At 41.5% G+C, this 19,406-nt stretch overlaps 2 protein-coding genes across 2 annotated transcripts in view; both read right to left on the bottom strand.

Annotated features, from left to right (window-relative positions):
• Window positions 1–19,406, bottom strand: part of LOC111871871 — a 214,501-nt gene that overhangs the window by 148,589 nt on the left and 46,506 nt on the right. The window lies entirely within an intron of this gene.
• The window catches only part of LOC111871873 (cell surface glycoprotein 1), a 178,704-nt gene continuing 161,300 nt past the window's right edge, over window positions 2,003–19,406 (bottom strand). Inside the window, exons 1-2 of the mRNA XM_033754443.1 lie at window positions 6,820–6,857; window positions 2,003–3,438 (exon numbers count right to left, since the gene is read on the bottom strand). Of these exons, the coding sequence (XP_033610334.1) occupies window positions 2,472–3,221 (750 nt within the window). The 5' untranslated portion in view covers window positions 3,222–3,438; window positions 6,820–6,857 and the 3' untranslated portion in view covers window positions 2,003–2,471. Of the gene's footprint in view, window positions 3,439–6,819 lie in introns of the transcript that reaches the window.

Genomic DNA, 19,406 nt, shown 5'->3' with positions numbered 1-19,406 from the left:
CTTGGCACTACAGCCCCAGTGGGCCTAGGCCTACCTCCATGATCTCCGTTCACTTCGGTTTTTCTAGATCTTACACATTCGGTAGGACTCCTTGGGCGAGTGATCAGCTCGTCGCAAGGCCTCTACCTGTAGACAAACACAGAAAAACGCACACAAACATCCATGCCCTGAGTGGGATTCGAACCCACGATCCCGGCTGCCGAGCGAGCGAGGACAGTGTACGCCTCAGACTGCTCGGCTACCGTGACCGGCACCCAACGCCACTTTATCCACCACAAATCTCACATATGACGTGACCTGGTATCGAATCTCGGGCGTCGCGGTGGATACTTTGTAAAAGTAAAAGTAAAGCTATCCCTGTAACAGGCCATGAAGGCCCATAGGGTTGTAAGACGTTAAGGGCCCCACATTACCTTGACAATCGGCTCAAAGATAGCGGTAAGATTGTCAGCCTTACGCGCCGGCCGCGCTTCACTCCCCAGGAAAATTATTTAATTAATTCCTGGTACTCTTTCTGTTAGAGACTGCGTGAACCCCAGGGCCTAGTGAGGCCGAGGGGATTACGTCAATTGAAAAAATCCAATGACCTCATCGGGACTTGAACTCGCGACCTTCCGCCTTGTACTGTTCATAAAATATTATTATTAGTTATGAGATCAACGAAGATGAAATGGGGAAATCATGTGGCATCCATGGATCATATGAGAAATTAAAACAAAATTTTAGCTTGGAAATCTGAAGCAAAAATAGCACATAAAAGAACTATGAGTAGGGGATGATATTAAAATTGGTCTTAAGGAAATAATGTATTAACTGGCTTCATCTGTTGTAGGAAAATTTTGTATTGTCAGATTAGCGATTGTAAGGTTCCCAAGGAGTGGTAAGTACAGGTAATTACAATCAAGACAGAAACAAGAATCAGTACTGGGGCGGTATTGGTCAGTGCGCCTAATCCGTTAAGTAGGGGGAGGGTGAGAGGAACAGAGCAATGATTTAGAAGGAGAATAATAAATCCTTCGCGCATGGCAAATGCTAGTTTCATTATAGTAACAGTTATCTGCCTAAGGAGAGGGGTGTTGCAAAATATAAATATTTTATATTCATGAAATTGGACATAGTAAGTTGCCCAGTAACAATATTCATTCATTCATTCATTCATTCATTCATTCATTCATTCATTCATTAATGAATGAATTGTTATACAGCCCTTTATTGGCCGTGACCGCTTTTTCAGTTTCGTAATCCTATACACAGCCGGCAGGACACTTTGGACGGGGTATCAGCTCATCGCAAGGTCGCTACNCCTTTGTTCTCGACATCGGATTGTTAATTACTGACCGTAGTCGCTGTAAATTTCGCTGGGAGATTAGGAATGTCATTTCTGATGTTTTTTCTTGTCATGTCTGTCGTACATATCATGTAAAGGGGGAAACCTGCTATTTTAAATGGCTTAAATTCATGGTGATATGACTTTTCTTTATTGTTAGTGGGGTGGGACTAAGTCCATTGTACTGCGGCCACTTCTGGCCTATTGTACCAGCCCCAGGTGATAGGTGAGGGTGATTGTGGAGCAATTGGTGGAATGAAGATTGGCAAGGGAAACCGAAGTACTGGGAGAACACCTGCCCCAGCTCCACTTTGTCCACCACATATCCCACTTGATCAGACCCGGGATCGAACCCGGGCCCCCGCGGTGGGAAGCCAGCGACTAACTGCTTGATCTATGGCGCGGCCCTTGTGATATGACTTATGGAGAGCTAAGAACGGGCGATCTTGCAGCTCTTTGATTCGGTGGGCGTATTAGCAGCTACTCAGTGTAAACAAAATTGAGCGTTACGCAGTGTTACACAGGGCCTCGGGCGAGCCCTTGTGTGAATTGCAATGAACTTCCATTTTCTGTAAAGGGTTAGAAATGTTTCAACCAGCAAAGCGACAATTAGCTTGTCAAGAACTCTGCTTCATTGAGATAAATCTAAACCAATGAAATTAGGGGCACAAATAATTCACAATGAAAGTAATTTATTAACAATGCTACTTCAAGCGTACAGTAAACTTCATTCAAGGAAAGTATTAATAATGGGTAACCCTTTACAGTTTCACCATGAATACATTCTCCGATGGCACAAGCAGTAACGCTCTATATTACAGTGAGAATTAAGATTTTCGCGGCTGTGACAAAGTTATGCACTCTGGTCTAGATGTGCCGCCGTGTAGTCTGGTATAAGTTTACCGACGTTCCTCTTCTGTATGTTTCCATATGAGACCTGTGCATGAATACCGGAAGTTTGTTCAAAATAGAATCTAGCAACAATGTACAGTGATGTAACGGTCTGCAATTCTGTCAGATGACACACATCCCAAGCTCTTTTAGATGGATTTTACCTTAAATTCGGGGAAGAGTGAGATGGTATTGGAAAGATAAATATTTTACGTTGGGTTTCTCATGGCAGTAAATCCTTCCAAATTATTAATCACCTAACGTGATGATGGCTTCGGGTATCTTGCGGTTGTGATGATGGCTTCGGGTATCTTGCGGTTGTGATGATGGCTTCGGGTATCCTGCGGTTGTGATGATAGCTTCGGGTATCTTGCGGTTGTGGGCTTCGGGTATCTTGCGGTTGTGATGATGGCTTCGGGTATCTTGCGGTTGTGATGATGGCTTCGGGTATCCTGCGGTTGTGATGATAGCTTCGGGTATCTTGCGGTTGTGGGCTTCGGGTATCTTGCGGTTGTGATGATGGCTTCGGGTATCTTGCGGTTGTGATGATGGCTTCGGGTATCCTGCGGTTGTGATGATAGCTTCGGGTATCTTGCGGTTGTGGGCTTCGGGTATCTTGCGGTTGTGATGATGGCTTCGGGTATCTTGCGGTTGTGATGATGGCTTCGGGTATCCTGCGGTTGTGATGATAGCTTCGGGTATCTTGCGGTTGTGGGCTTCGGGTATCTTGCGGTTGTGATGATGGCTTCGGGTATCTTGCGGTTGTGATGATGGCTTCGGGTATCCTGCGGTTGTGATGATAGCTTCGGGTATCTTGCGGTTGTGGGCTTCGGGTATCTTGCGGTTGTGATGATGGCTTCGGGTATCTTGCGGTTGTGATGATGGCTTCGGGTATCCTGCGGTTGTGATGATAGCTTCGGGTATCTTGCGGTTGTGGGCTTCGGGTATCTTGCGGTTGTGATGATGGCTTCGGGTATCTTGCGGTTCTCAGAATTTTCGTCATATGATATGCTGCATATTATATATACACTTGCCAGAGTACGCACACTTTACTCGTATATCCTGAAGAACCAGTTTGTAAGGTATATAAAACATTTCTGAAACAGGAATGTAATCCTCTTGTAGAGTCAAGCGTTGCTTTTGGGAACAGATTGTACAGGAGCAACAGGCAGTCCAGAATGAATGTGACGGGCTCCATCTTGTTGTCATTACTGATTGTTCTTGCGATTATACAGCAGGTTGAATGAAAGAGAGAGAAAGACTGAGAGTTACATTGTTCGGAAATATAACTCACTTAAGTTGTTATGGACACATCAAGATGTCTTGATCATTCCTTGTTGCACTACTTAAAGATGTATTCACTTGCTACTTTTAAGTCTGTGTTTTACGATGTGAATTTCTATCTACTATCATGAGATTGTCTATTTATATTGCACCGCCCACTCTGTCACTGGCCAAAAGTTACAGATTTTTTCTTCATTTTGTCTCATTCAGTACTCAGTTCGTCTCCAAACACTATGTATTCTTCGCACAAACACACAGGAGTGGTTCGTGTCCGCCTAAAACACATAAATGGGTTTGGGGTCGACTCAGCTTCTGTAAGAAATGAGTACCAGAAATCTTCCTGGGGGTAAAGAGCGGCTGGCGCATAATACCAACAACCTCACCGCCATCTGTGAGCCCATTATCTAGAAAATGTGGGATCTTCGATGTCTCGAATTTATGGGCCTCCATGGCCTGTTACAGGGATAACGTTACCTTTCTTTTTTACCATAAATGGATTTTGACTTCGAATCGAACTGGGTTATCTACACCAAAAGTTTTCTGCCAAATTTAATATTGGTTTGTAATGGTCAAACATAACCCTAACTTCACGAAAATTCAGGTTGAAATTTTTCTGATCAAAACTACACACCTTACAGATAACTGTTACAGTCACAAAATTTAAGATATAAAGTAATATTACGTTAACGCCTCAAACAAGTTCATAGTTTTGGAATACTTGACTGATAGTGTAGCATAAATATGGCTTGGAAGAGTACTAGAACGAACACAAAAACTTCAAAGAAAGAAATCCTGGATTCTTAAGTGTCAGAGTAACAAACACCAAGGTTTGATGAAGGCTGTTCATGCTTACTGGACCAAATACGAGTAAAAGAGGCTGGACTGGAATGGCTGCAGAATACAAGGATAATGAAGATAATATAAATATGAATACTGTAAGACGGGTCACTACTATAATTTTCGGGAAAAATAAGGGAACTTGTGAGAGAAAAATTAACAGGTTTAAAAAAGTTGAAACAAAAGTGTTACAAAAATCAGAAGAACCATAAAAGGCTATTCTTGAACGTGCCAAGAACATTTTGTATGTCGAAAACTACTTGAGTCAGATATTACACGTAGGCCTAAATATGTTTATATTAGGCAGCCTGAAATGAATAGCATCGAATCATTTGCATATAGGCCAAATTCTGGCTTCTTTGAGGAAGGAAATACTCTGAAAATTTGTAGAGCAAAATCCGTTGGGTCTTGATCAAATTTTGACAGAAAATTTCAAGCAGGGCAGCTTTACCTTCTGAGATCCAAAGTAGCGGAAGGTGTTGTTACTGCAGCTGTTCAAAGCAATGCTGAAATGGGCGACAAAATTAATATATTAATTATCGATAAATATCGATCTTATCGGCGTCATGAAGAAACTAAATTACTACTACTGATTCCGAAGCAACAGCTAATCTACTGATCAAGTACATTCATCAGATTCTGTACAAAAACGGGAGTAGAACGAGACAGCTGAGCAGGTATTTAGACCTATATAGCTGTAATGGCCTACACTAACGGGACAGGCAGTCTGAAGCCACCTGCTCACACTGGTTCCTCCCTCGCGGGTTTTTATACCCTGAAGATGGAGGCGATACGTTCCTCCGAAACGTCCGTTCACACAAGATATACATAGCGCTACATCCCAGAATACGGCATTCTTAACTATTGATTTATTTAAAGATGCTGTAGCAAGTGCCTAAATTTAGGTACCACTGCCAGATGAGGACCGACCTCGGTGACAGAAAGGGACTAATTATCAGATACCATTGCCAGTAGAGGGCCGACCTCGCTGGCAGAAAGGGGCTGATAACGGGCACCAGTACCGGTAGGGTATGGAGACAGTAGAAATTAAAGGGGGATGCACAATGGACCAATAACTGGCCTAAGTGCATGGGGAAACCCACCTCCTCCAACAGTGAATGAATGAATGAATGAATGAAGTGCCTAAATTACGTATATAGCGTCGAATGCGATATCCGAATGATGAATTGGAGCTGTATGGAAGCAAGTGAAGCGGTCACGGCTTTTCCTTAAGACAACTGCTCTGAATCTGCATAGAGAGACTGAGGAAAACCACTGAAATGCCGAGTTTGGACAGCCGGTCTCTGAAGTGAGATTTGAATCTGAGACTTTCAGAAGTAATAGGCTTGAAAATCACTCAGCGGTGACGATCGGTTTTTGTTCATATACTTTATTACCAGTTCATTTGGCCTTTTAATTCAATTACAATGCTCTTATTATATTCAGTTCTGTTTTATTACTTTGCCCACTTTTTATGCTTATCATATTCGTGCAGCCTTACAGCCCTTGGTATGTTTATTTATCTGATGTGTCACTTGTTCATAAGAAGTTCACACCGTAAGCTTACCTCGCAGACAAGATTAACAGACTTAAGTGACCAATAATTTATCTTGTGTTCGTGGATAGCAATGTCCATAAACCGACAGCAATGGGTTATAAGTGCCCCAAGGGGGTATATAAGGAAAAAAAAAATAAAAGTAACAGAAATTCACGAAAGAAATAAACACTGAAGGACTGCTTACCTATAACTTCCCACATGATTAACGTTCACCTCTCGGCAGTAGCTTCTTTGGGATATTCATTACGCATGCGCCGGAGAAGCTACATAATCCGTAGGTAGTTGAAAACAGGTTTGAAACTGGGGCCAGACAGGGGTTGGTATGACTGCTTTCTTCGGAGCGCAAAAGATAAAGTAGAAAAGGAGACGAAATGGGGGGGGGAGAGAGAAAGCAAGACAGAAAGTAACAGAAGTTCTGGGAAGGACTTATCGTCTACCTTTCTTTGATAAGACATGGACCGCATAGAAAACGACTCGTTCGTTAATTCTTCTATTGTTGCGCGTGTGAAAGCGTTCAGTTGGAAAATAAAAAATCTGGTCGTGGGTCTCAAGGGGCTTGTCACCAAGACGAAATAATTGGCGGTAATCCGCCAGTCATGACTCTGACTCTGATTCAATGATTCATGAGTAAGCCACATGCCGTTCAAGGCAGTCAGAAAGTCTGTCTCAAGGCAGTTCAATAGCTGAAGTGTTAACCAGATAAGATTCGTTACCAAGCAACGACTAATAAGCAGAGGATTATTTTGTGTGTCATAGTTAGAGTAATCTTTAGAATGTTATAATTATTTGTAGTTACGACTTGTGAGTATCCAACAGATCTATTCATCTAATCAAGAACCCATTACTATCAATCACGCCAACAAGGAATACGTGACAATATCGATAAATATTTTTATCACATTTGTTAACTAGTTAAACTTACTTCAGTGTATCAGGATCTAAGAAATGTCTGTTATGTGGATTGCTCCCCTTTGATCTGGTTCCATTATACCAGCAGAACCACTCACCTGCGAAAGAAAACAGTGTATAATTATAACGTAAAGTTGCAGACAAGAGCAGCTTCTAAAGAGCATCTTTCGTCAGGCGCTGACTCAGGCCTCTGAGTCGGGCGCTCCCACCACACCTAATGTAGCGGGTCAGCTTAACGGTTGCACTGGCTAGAAAATTTACTGCGTATTTGAAATGAGCGTATTGTAATTTCAAAAATGTTATTGTCATTACGTATAGTAATTTATCACAGAAACGGCTGTTGCGAAGCCTGTCATGCCACATGAGGGTTAACACTGTGTACTTATAAGCGTATGCTCATTGCATTCCGTTAAATTCAGGCATAATATCATGGATGATGAGTATATAATTACTTATCTCGCTCAGTGGAACAGATTTGCTTGTGGAAAGTTAGAAGAATAGAAAATTCTTCACCCTACAGCGGTCTGAGTTCGAGTCCTGGTAGGGTCAAGAATTTTCTCTTCTCCAAGTTAACCAGACCGGCTCCGGGGCCCACCCAACATCCTATCCAATGGATACTGGGGGCTCTTTTCCCGGGAGTGAGGCGATCGGAGTGTGAAGCTGACCACTTACCTCAAACTAGTGCCGAGGTCAAGAAAATGTGGATCAATACATCCACTCCCTCATACGTCTTCATGGCGTAGTATTTAATTAGTTAACCACAGGGACCTTACCTTTTTTATCGCCTTACTGTCTATATTAGAACAAAATACAGATCACCATCTGAGTATAGTCAGTTTATTTCCTTGAACTGAACATTTCACCAACCAAGAAACACGCCAAAACAGCATCTCCAGACGAGCAGGAGACAACAACGTGAACGTAACACAACATGCTGCAATTAACTGAATTAAAATATGAGGCGCACGCGGTAGCGTAGTTCGTTGAGGCACTATGCTACAAGCCGGAAACTCGCGGGTTCGATTCCCGATAAGGTCATTGGATTTTCAATTGACTTAATCCTTCTAGCCGCACTATGGCCCTGGGGTCGACTCAGCATCTAACAGAAACGAGTACCAGGAATCTTCCTGGAGGGTAAAGGGCGGCCGGCGCGTAAGACTGAAAACCCTACCACCATCTGTGAGCCGACTGTCTCGAAAATGTGGGAGCCTCGACGTCTCACAACCCTATGGACCTCCACGGCCTGTTACAGGATAGTTTTACCTTTCCTATATGTCTATATGAATTTTAATATAATGTGTGATATGAAGAGCCATTGCTAGGGAACGAGCCTTACTTAATACATTTTCGACTGAGACGTTTTAAATCCTTTAAAAAGGTAAAACTATCCCTGTAACAGGCCATGGAGGCCAATAGGGTTGTAGACGTTGAAGGTCCCATATTATCTAGACAATCAGCTCACAGATGGCGGTAAGTTTGTCAGCCTTACGCGCCGGCGGCCCTTTACCCCCAGGAAGATTCCTAGTACTCCTTTCTGTTAGAGGCTCAGTTGACACAAGGGCCTTAGTGCGGCTGGAAGGATTAGGCCAACTGAAAAAAAAAAATCGACTCCATGGGGACTCGAACCCGCGACCTTCCGGCTTGTAGCATAGTGCCTCAACCAACTACGCTACCGTGTGCCCCTTTACATCCTTTAAGATTTTCATAATTCTAACGTTTTCCTTCAATATGGTTACACCCCATGGAAATGGTCCTACATGACCGAAATATCTCGGGGTTTTAACAACATGTAATCAATGCAAGGAAATAAAGTAGACATGAGTGGATGGCAATTCGAAGTTGTTCTAATTTTGTCATTCTGTCACTTAGGGCAGTAGATCAGAAACACCTGGAAAGCTTCGAAATGTGGTGTTGGAGAAGGATGGAGAAGATCAGTTGGACCGATTATGTGAGAAATGAAGAAGTGTTATTTAGAGTCAGTGAGCAGAGGAATATCCTACACGAAATAAGAAAACGGAAGGCTAATTGGATTGGTCATGTTTTACGCAGAAACTGCCTTCTAAAAGAAGTTATCGAAGGAAAGATAGAGGGGCGGATAGAAGTGACAAGAAGACGAGAAAGAAGACGTAAGAAGATGCTGGATGACCTTGGGGACAGAAGAGGATATTTTCATTTGAAGGAGAAAGCTCTAGATAGCATCAAGTGGAGGAACTGTTTTGGAAGAGACTGTGGACCTGTCGTCTGACAGATTACTGATGAATGAATGAATGTAACGCTTTGTGACACCATGCCAGTATTATGCTGGACAATGTTTATTGCATGAGGAGTAACGGACACGTGCGACAACTCGGAATGGCCTCTACTTCCATCTTTATTGACTGGTTGTCATACTGACATATTTTGTTAATCTCTTAAGGTCAGAGGCGACTGTTGTAACCCGTGATCAGATACGAGGACAATAAGTTAATAGGTTTCATTGTACAAAATTGATATTGAATTTCATCGAAATCGGTTTAGTATACGTAGTTTCGGAGGGATAGGGCCCCTTAATGAAGCGTCCATTTCGTGAACTGCAAGCTTAGAACCGCTTCTGTAGTTATCTGACGGCGGAGCAGATCAATATGGCCGATGACACATCATGACTCAAGGAATGGGACAAGGACTGTATTCCCTTACAACAAAGTGCACAGCAGAAACGTTACAGTCTGGGGAGACAACGAAGCCACAAGGACGTGGCTTCTTGCCTTTCCATTACCGAGACCTGGCTGCGTTCTAAACAAATAAACCTATGTTCAGTTTAGTCTGCAAAGCAAAGTTTATGAGCTAATGCAAACATAGTACTGTACTTGTACAGCTGTCTATTCGTGAAGAAAATAGTCCATTGGATAGTCGAAAAATATCCGTCTTTTATGGACTATCTTAAGACAGATAAGTTAAATTCCACACCCACATTCCCTGTTGGTTTACGATTCCCAAGTGGTATAGTATTCTGTTCATCTACTGCGTGCTACATATCCCTCCCATCTCATCCCCCTTGACACTAGCACCTTAATACTATTTGATAAATTGTACAAATTATGAAGCTCCTCATTATGCCTATTTTTTCACCCTTCTGTTACTTATTTTTTTCCTTGGCACTACAGCCCCAGTGGGCCTAGGCCTACCTCCACGAATTTCTCCGTTCACTTCGGTTTTTCTAGATCTTACACTTTCGGTAGGACTCCTTGGACGGGTGATCAGCTCGTCGCAAGGCCTCTACCTGTACACAAACACAGAAAAACACACACAGAAACTAAACATCCATGCCCTGAATGGGATTCGAACCCACGATCCCGGTTTCCAAGCGAGCGAAGACAGTACATGCCTTAGACCACTCGGTCTTATTTATAGTCTCTTAAATCTAAACATTTTTTATCCTACTTTCGTTATTTTGAAAAAATAAAAATAAGATTATGCGATCATCATGCTCTCTGTGTGTCTGTATCCCACTTTTGAATGCCGAAAAATAAGCTTTATGAAATTTGGTATGCATATCATGGCACCAGAACCCATCACAACGGCGTGCTTCATAAATCCCTCTCATCAGTCTGTGTCCATATGTGTTCAGTATAATCGTGCCAGTTTCTGCAATGGTTTATACGTTTTCAACTACGGAATGTTTTTAAATGTCCATTTATGTTTTTATTGAGAATTCGGATGGACTTTGTTGGTTCCGTTACGGGTTTAAGAAATTTAATCTCATCTGTTTCTACTCATTTTCGTTTGTTCATGGGTAGAATCCAACATTGCGATTCATGGAGCAACAGGGTCACAGTAATTCCTAAACAGAATTTTAAATATCCTCTATTCTTGCTTTACCTAACAGCGCTCCTTCTCATCGTAGCACGAAAATAATGGAAATCGGCAAATTTTAGATCCAGTCAAGTAACGAAAATTATTTTTTGTTCAAAGATTTTATCCTTAATTTCGATTTTCCTTCTTACGGGGCCTCCCCAGTAAGAAGATAAAATTTCCCTTTTGTCTGTTGATGTTACTGAATTACAATTACTGTTATCCTGCATAACATTGAAGGGCAATTCACTCTGCGGATATCCCGAATTATTAATAATTAAGAATCATATAGCCGGTCACGGTAGCCGAGGGGTCTGAGGCATGTACTGTCTTAAGGTATGGATGTCTGGTATGTGTATTGTTTATTCTTTGTCCTGTGTTTAGGTAAAGGCCTTGCGACGAGCTGATCACTCGTCCAAGGAGTCTTACCGTCTATAAAAATTATCAAAATAAAAAAAACCTCGACATTGTGAGGTAAAAGAGAAACGGATTAAGTAAGTAAGTAAGCATCACAAAATAAAAATGAGAATTGGCAATACACTTTGAAATACTGATCCAATACTTGTCTGCCAGGCTCGCGCTATTCCTGCAGTTGCTGCCATGTGTCTACAATATTCACAGACACGGAATGTCCTGTCGGTCTGTGTCTCCAGACGGAGGCAAACCAGCTCCATCATCCCCCCCCCCAACCCAATTATCTACCGAGTTCTGTTCCGCCAAATTTCGGCAAGTTATTGCGTGATTCATCATTATTAATTCGGGGCCTCAGTCGAGAGAAGCTGTCTGTAGGTTATCGTGACTTCAGCGATTACGACACTGTCGTCTCGTGACATGTTTGAAATTATTGATTTTCTTTCATCATGGATGTCAAATAGACATATTCCTCAATAATGAAAAATATCCATCATAATACGTAATTGTATAATGAATTAGTTAAAGATATCCCTGTAACTGGTCGTGAAGGCCCATAGGTCTGTGAGACGACGATGTTCCCACATTTTCAAAATCGGCTCACAGATGGTGGTGAGGTTGTCAGCCTTACACGCCGGCCGCAGTTTACATCCCAGGAAGATTCCTGGTACTCATTTCTGTTAGTGTCTGAGTCGACCCAAGGGCCATAGTGCTGCCGGAAGGATTAGGTCAATTAAAAAAATCTACCTCATCAGGACTCGAACCCGCGACCTTCAAGATTGTAGCATATTGCCTCAACCAACTGCAATACCGTGTGCCCCATAATAAATTAGGACTGTCACAAAACTCAAATGAATTGAATCCTATTGCGTTTTTCCAGATTTTAAAACGATTTTATGACTGTGGTACTGATATCTTGTTATGGCCTGCTTACATTGGCTCGTACTGCTGCTGCTTTTTAAAACAGTTCCTGTCTCAGCATTACTCATATTTACGCATTCGTATTACCGTGCTTTATTCTCAGAATATCCATTTTAGCACTGATGAATTATTTGTCTGTCACTCTTGATATTTATTGCTCGTCACTAACAACGTAAATCTGTCAGAATGTTTTATGATCTACGATCCATATTACAGAACAACACATTCATGCAAAGCTTAACGAAATATAAACGTACTTTATGTATGCACAGGCCTAAATATACAAACAGATATCCAAACAACTTCATGGCATACACAATTTGGTGTCCCACAGATAATGGACTGTACCACTTCTGTGAGGCGCCACGTGGGAAAACCTGAAGGATCCTACACACCCATTCATGGAGCTGAGCCCTTCTTGAGAAGCCGACAACTGTACATCTACTCAAGAACTTCCCATCGTTTTATGGAACTCGAAAGTTCATTGCCGTATTCACAAGAGCAATCCACTGGTCCCAATCTTGAGCCAGATCAATCAAATCCATACGATCCATCCTATCTAAGATCCATTTCAATATTGTCCACCACTGCCCTGAGCGAACCTGCCCTATACATACGTCTCACATTCCAAGTAACAAATCTCATATCCATTTCCTTTAGCTTAGGTCGTTTATTCAAGGAATTCGTCCAGGTCCGAGGCTTCTTGTGATATTTCGTAACAAGTTTATTTTTTACGGTGAGGAGTTGTTAGCCCCACGCCTAACACCCAAGCTGGAGGACCAACTCTTGTAGGCTGCCCGCGACTGCTTATTCAATGTATTCGCAACTACCCTCCATACCTGGTGGGCGTCTCCGCCATCCGCAACCTGAGGACGCCCCATGCGGTGGTTACAAGGGACCCACCTAACATGGTAAGATCCTACTGGTGTAGCTCATGAAGGCAGGTTATGCACACTGCATCGTGCATAATTAAGGGGACAAACATTGTTCCTCTATAAAGTCAGTTTCTAACAAGAAATACAGCATAGCGAGGGTGGGGGGCAAAACTGTGAAAGAATACACCTGTATTCTAAACATACTGTACCAACTAGCCGATCTGTGTTATGTTTCCAATTCGGTTTGCTGCTGGAGGTCAAGGAGCCGCAGTTTGCGTTGCTACCCTCTGTAAATGTATTGTATTTTGAATTTTTGTGGGCAGTTGGACCTGTGAGGCATGGAATATGATAAAATGCGTGGTTGGCGGTGATTGATGTTAAGAGGTTCAATAACTCTGCAGAACAAACGGAATTCCTGCATTTATTAGAATGTGGGAGCACACTAAGAGGATAAACTTATTTACACCATTCACACGTTCATTTTAATACAATTATGTCTTTCTTCTTTGAGAAAGGCTGTTCTTATGACAACGTCCGTTTCAGTAGCCTAAAGGCCACTAGATTGTACCATGGATTCAAAACAAATGCCAAATATTATCAGAATTCTGAAAGAACTTCCTCGCTTACTGCGCGTCATTTGCATGAATTACATAAAGTTTTCATACCGTGAGGAAGCCGCTTTCTTTCATCTGTCTGTCCGTAAGTTTCGTTGTTGAAAGCTAATTTATGTTGCTTAACATTTTAAAGCCCAGTGGTTACTATATTTACCACCGGCTTTAACATACTAAAACTCTATATTCTGCCCACAGAGTCTATTTGTGTGTTTTGTATGATTCATAGAGTAAACAGCGACTGTTTCCCTAAAGAGAATTAACCGTGTTGTTCATTGTAGCAGTGACGTAATGTGTTTCCGGGGAGGTAAGAAATACGTAAATATTATGTACCTTGTAGAAGAGTTAAATTTGATATGGGGTCTGCACTGCAAGATGACGAGCAAATGTAATTTCAATTTTAATTCTGGTCCAGTATAACCAATAGGTCTATAGAGACAAAAACTTCCGTTCTTTCCCCTCGAGAAGAACCTAGCAGTTTATCGCGTTTACACCTTGTAGATAAGATCTCATATCTCCTGTGTTACCCTGTCCAAGCAACGAATCAACTACGGCCACCTTTCTAGGACACAATTAAACAGGATAAGAAATGTATGTAGAGCGTGACCATGCTGGAACTTTACTACTATTATTGATTCTAGATTTTGAGTTCATGAATGCTAATTTTTGAGGGTTTTCTTGCAACTAAGATAAAATGGGGGCGGGGGAGAGGACGGGCACTGGGACGGACGGGTATAATGTCTTTTTGAATCCGTATTTAAGCTTCTATATAAAAGTAAACTAACTTCAAGGAGCTGTGCCCTTCTTGAGAAGCCGCCAGCTGTGTAGCTACTCAATAATTTCTCAGCATTGTATGGAAGCCGAAGGTTCATCACCGTGTCCACAAGAGCCCTCCACTGGTCCCTATCCTCAGCCAGATCAATCCAGTCCACACCACCTCATCCCATCTCTCTAAGAGCAATTTTATATTATCCACCCACCTACGTCTTGGGCTTCGTAGTGGTCTCTTTATTTCTGGCTTTCCCACCAATATCCTATATGCATTCCCCTTCACCCAATTCGTGCTACATGTCCTGCCCATCTCATCCTCCTTGACTTGATCATTCTAATTAAACTTGGAGACGAGTACAATTTATGAAACTCCTCATTATGCAGTTTTCTCCAACCTCCTGTCACTTCATCTCTCTCCGGTTCAAATATTCTCCTCAACGCCCTGTTCTAAAACACCCTCAGTCTTTGTTCCTTCCTTAATGTCAGATACCAAGTTTCACACCAAAATAGGACTACAGGCAAAATCATACTTATGTATATTCTACATATTTTTAGACAGCGGACGAGAAAGCTGAAGCTTCTGGACTGAATGGTAGCAAGCATTAACCATATTCAATATTCTCTTAATTTCCCCTTCCATCTGGTTTTGATTTGTTGTCGTCGTTCCCAGATATCTTAACTGTGCCACATTTCCAAAGAATCTGTTAGCTATCTTTATGTCATGATTTTGCCCTGCCCTCTGACGAGGCAGAGACATATTGTCACGTGTACTAGTGACTACAGACGGAATTCGGATTGGTTTATCGACTTATTGACCACTTACAGGTTGCAACTACATGTAATTATACCACTGTTACTGATTTTCACGCTACAAATCACTCCACGCTAATCTTCTCAGTCTATTTCGACTGGCCTTCAGTATATGTTTCCTGGAAACGGATCTATAAAGCAGGAACTATAAAAGTCTCACTAAATCACACACTCCCAATAACAGTGTACTACAGAACACATAAAGTCTTCACTTCACAGCCCCCCGTGCAGAACTCAACTCTCGACTGAACTAACAAAGTCAAAGTCAAAGTTACTTTACGACCGGCGGTTCGTCTTGGCGTCAGGCCTCTTCAGGTCCACGAACAGAGATTTTTATTCAACAGGACCCTTGCGGTAATAGTCCTTATGTAATAGATAGAATGTTACTGAAAATTCTTCCTTTTGCACTACACACAAATTCAATGTCAGTACAGGCTTTGCAGAGCAGCTCTTACTTATCTTATGCTACAACGGCAACTGAAGTACCATTCTGGATAGGAAAATTATCAGGCAAATATTTACTTATGTGGACTTTACTATACGTTTCGTTTAAACATATTTTAATCAGCCTAACTTGTTTCACGGGTACCCCAAACTCCACAAGAATACTGCACAATACTTCCCTCGTAACTGAATCAGAAACATAGATGATGTACTGACTCGTGCTCCCATTTCTTCTCCAGTATATGATGAATTCAAAAAATCTGATCACTAGTTGATCTGTTACGTCGAAACCCACAATGACGATCCCCAATAATTTCATCTATGTATGGACTTAACCTTGAGAGAAGAATATTGGATAAAATTTTGTAAGACGTTGTTAGCAGTGATATCCCACGATAATTACTACAGTCAGTTTTATCACCCTTCTTGTGAACTGGTACAATAATAGACTGCTTCCACTGATCAAACAATTCTTCCTTATTTCAAATAGAATTAATTAGCTTATGGATCTTGGAACGCAATATTTCACCGCCTGCTTGAATGATTTCTGCCGGAATTTGATCACTACCTGGCGATATATACGTTTTCAACTTTACAAAGCAATTTTAATCCCCAAAGGCCAAGGATCATGTATTAAAGACTAAGCTGTATGTATTTCTATCTGCTTAACAGCACTGACCCTATGTGCATTCAATAACTGGAGTAGTTCATCTATTCAAAGTATTGTGGGAATCTGCAAGCAGATCACCATTCTCATCCTTCAGTAAGTTACTGCTAGGCTGGTAACCCATCTTAAAGTAACTTATTTCTGTACACAGGTCTCTAATGTTCTTGTTCTTACTGCTCGTTGCAAGCTCCTCAATTTTGTCTTTCAGATATTCCCTCTTTTTGTTCCTGAAATGTCTGCTGGTTTCACGTCTTATATTGTTCAGGTTATCCCCATTTGACTCGCTTGGATCCTGTAACCACTGCAGTTTGGTTTTTTTCCTTTAGTCTAATAATTGTGAGTATCCTTCATCAAACCATGGCCTATGCTTTTTTAATTCATAATAACCTCTCTTTGGCATTTTGATATTCTCTTTAATAGTTCCCCAAGCTTTATTAACATCCACCTCAGTGTCCAAGTTTTCCAAAGCTGCGAACCTATTTGAGATACTGCTCCTTACCCTCTACCTCATTTAATTTCTTGAGATAGAACCTCTCCATATGAACTCTGTGTGTTGTTTGTTTGCTCACTGCTAGTCTTTCCCTAACCTTTGCCACCGCCAGTTAGTGGTCAGTGTCACAATCTGCTGCCCTGAATGATCTGACATTAAGTGCATTTGAAATCTGTCTCCTATCTATCAAAATATGTTCAATTTTATTGTCTTTCCATCAGAAGGTGTTCAAGAAAATTTATGAATGTTACGATATGGGAACACAGTACTTTTGCCATTCACATTTTTGGCAGAATTTACTACCGTAACTCAATTATCATGTAGCGTAGTTGGTTGAGGCACCATGCTACAAGCCGGAAGGTCGCGGATTCGAGTCCCGATGAGGTGGATTTTTTTCAATTTACCTAATCCTTCCAGCCGACCTATGGCCCTGGGGTCGACTTAGGCTCTAGCAGAAATGAGTACCAGGAATCTTCCTGGGGGGCAAAGGGTGGGCGGCGTGTGAGGCTGGCAACCTTACCGCCATAAGTGAGCCGACTGTCAAGAAAATGTTGGAGCCTCGACGTCTCACAACCCCATGGGCCTTCACGGCCTGTTACAGGGACAGCTTTGCCTCTTTTTTTTTTTTACTCCATTATCATTACTAATCTCGTGCAAATTCTCATTACCAATCGTTGGTTTGAAATTGTCTTCCATGCATAGTTTGGCATTGAAATCTCCTAACAACATTTTCATATGTTCTTTGGGAATTTAACAAATAGACGTTCTAGTTTCTCATAGAAGTTGTCCTTCAAATCAATTTTATCCTCTGTTGGGGCATGAACATTCAGAACAACGATATCACAGCAGTGACCTCTTAGCATTATGTACGACATCCTATCACTGACAAACTCTACACTCATAACTACTGATGATTCTCTTATGTACAGAAAACCTGTACTTAATTGATGATTGTCATTCCCATTTCCATAGAAAAAAGTATATTCACCTCCTGGTTCGGTGCCGCCTCCTTCCCGTCTGATCTCCTGTACTCCCACTAAATCTAACTTATATTTTGATATTTCTTACGCCAATTCCCTGAGCGAACCTGCTCTGTATAACACTTCTTACATTGCATGTGCCAAATCTCGTGTCAATTTTCCATAGCTTGGACCATTTAACGAAATAATCTGTCTAGGTCTGAGGCCCTTTGACATTTCGTAACAAGCTTATTTTTTTCTACGGCGAGGAGTTGCTAGCCCCAAATCCAACCCCAAAGCTGGAGGACCACCCTTTATCGGCTGTCCGCGAATTTTTATTCAATTTATTCGCAGTTACCCTCCACATCTGGAGGTCGTCTCCTCTATCCGCAACCTGAGGGCGCGCCATGCCATGGTGACGAGGGACCCACCTAACATGGAGTATAGTACCGCTTATATTTCACCGGTTATGAAGTCTGGGGTGCTTAGACGAATTCGTACAAGAATATCCATATGGAATAATATTAAAACAATTCAAACTGTTGTCGATTTATGAGACTGTACAGCATAAAAATAATAATGTTTAATTACCTTCAATTCCGTAACACTTAAGTAAAGGCATATGGTACAACACGCGTATTTCTTATTCCTCTAAAACTGCTATGCGAAATTTTGTTTTGCTCCCATAAATATTTAGTGATTTATGCGCCGCGAAATGAGTACAGAAACGCATGTTTCTCTTTATTCAAAGTGTGAGCCGTTATGCATGATTTTAATCGAAATATTAGCAATATTCCCGAATATCAAATTCTTTATTTATCTCATTCAGCGTCTCTCGATTGTTATATGTCGAGAAACGGACAGACAGAAATGACGAAGCTAATAGGCGTTATTTTTTAAACTTCCACTGAGAATTAGTCGAAAAGAAAATGGGAGAATCCAACAGCCCCGCGCAAGAGACCTGTACATGCACATTTACTGAGAATTTAGAGACAGGGTCGGACTTACAATTGTACGGGCTCCAGGGAAACAAACGTGGAGGCTCGTATCAATAAGAAGAAATTTAAGGTATGACTTTTTTTCTTAAATCTTATAATAACTAAAATTACGAACTAATTTTTCGTGATGATAAAAACCAGATACAATTTTTGGATTATATTTTTTTTGGAAGCCATGGACGATCGCCCCGCTCACTTCCCTTTAAATCCTGCCTTGTACGGGGACCTACTAAGAATGCACTTTCAACAAAACAGCCTTAGGCCTATTCAAGTATCTAGTAACTGTCAATTCGGTCACTGCTCCAGTTGTATGGGAAGTTACAAATGCACACGTTTCTTACAGACTCCAGACATGTGTCAATATAATTTATACTCCACTTTCCTATGTTTCAATTAAAGGTTTATATTCGTGTCACCAGCTAACTGTAGCATCACACCTGGAACCGCGAGAATGTTTACACAGAAACAACTATGTCCTCTGTGACGTCTCGACACAAACTGACAGCGCTGTAATGATCAGTGCTGCCACCACACAATTACTGTAGCATGAATTATCGTCTGACTCCTCAGCTTTCGTAATTAAATTCCTTTAACATTAATATTATGAGACAACGCATTATTTCACAATTAGTTCCACCGCGCGAGGAATAATTTCATGGCAGAAAAAACTAAAACATTAACATTCACGTACTCTCAGATATTGAAAAGTTGATGGGAAAGAATCTTGTTTTTATGGTGTGGAAATTTGTCTCTGACACTAAGGTGGGACCACAGGCCGTGGGCACTTTAGAACAGGGTCCTGGGCAGAATAT

This window comes from Cryptotermes secundus, unplaced genomic scaffold (genome assembly GCF_002891405.2).
Source record: "Cryptotermes secundus unplaced genomic scaffold, Csec_1.0 scaffold1350, whole genome shotgun sequence".
Classification (NCBI taxonomy): domain Eukaryota; kingdom Metazoa; phylum Arthropoda; class Insecta; order Blattodea; family Kalotermitidae; genus Cryptotermes; species Cryptotermes secundus.
Note: the sequence above shows the minus strand (reverse complement) of the source record. Positions and strands in the feature narration are given on the sequence as shown.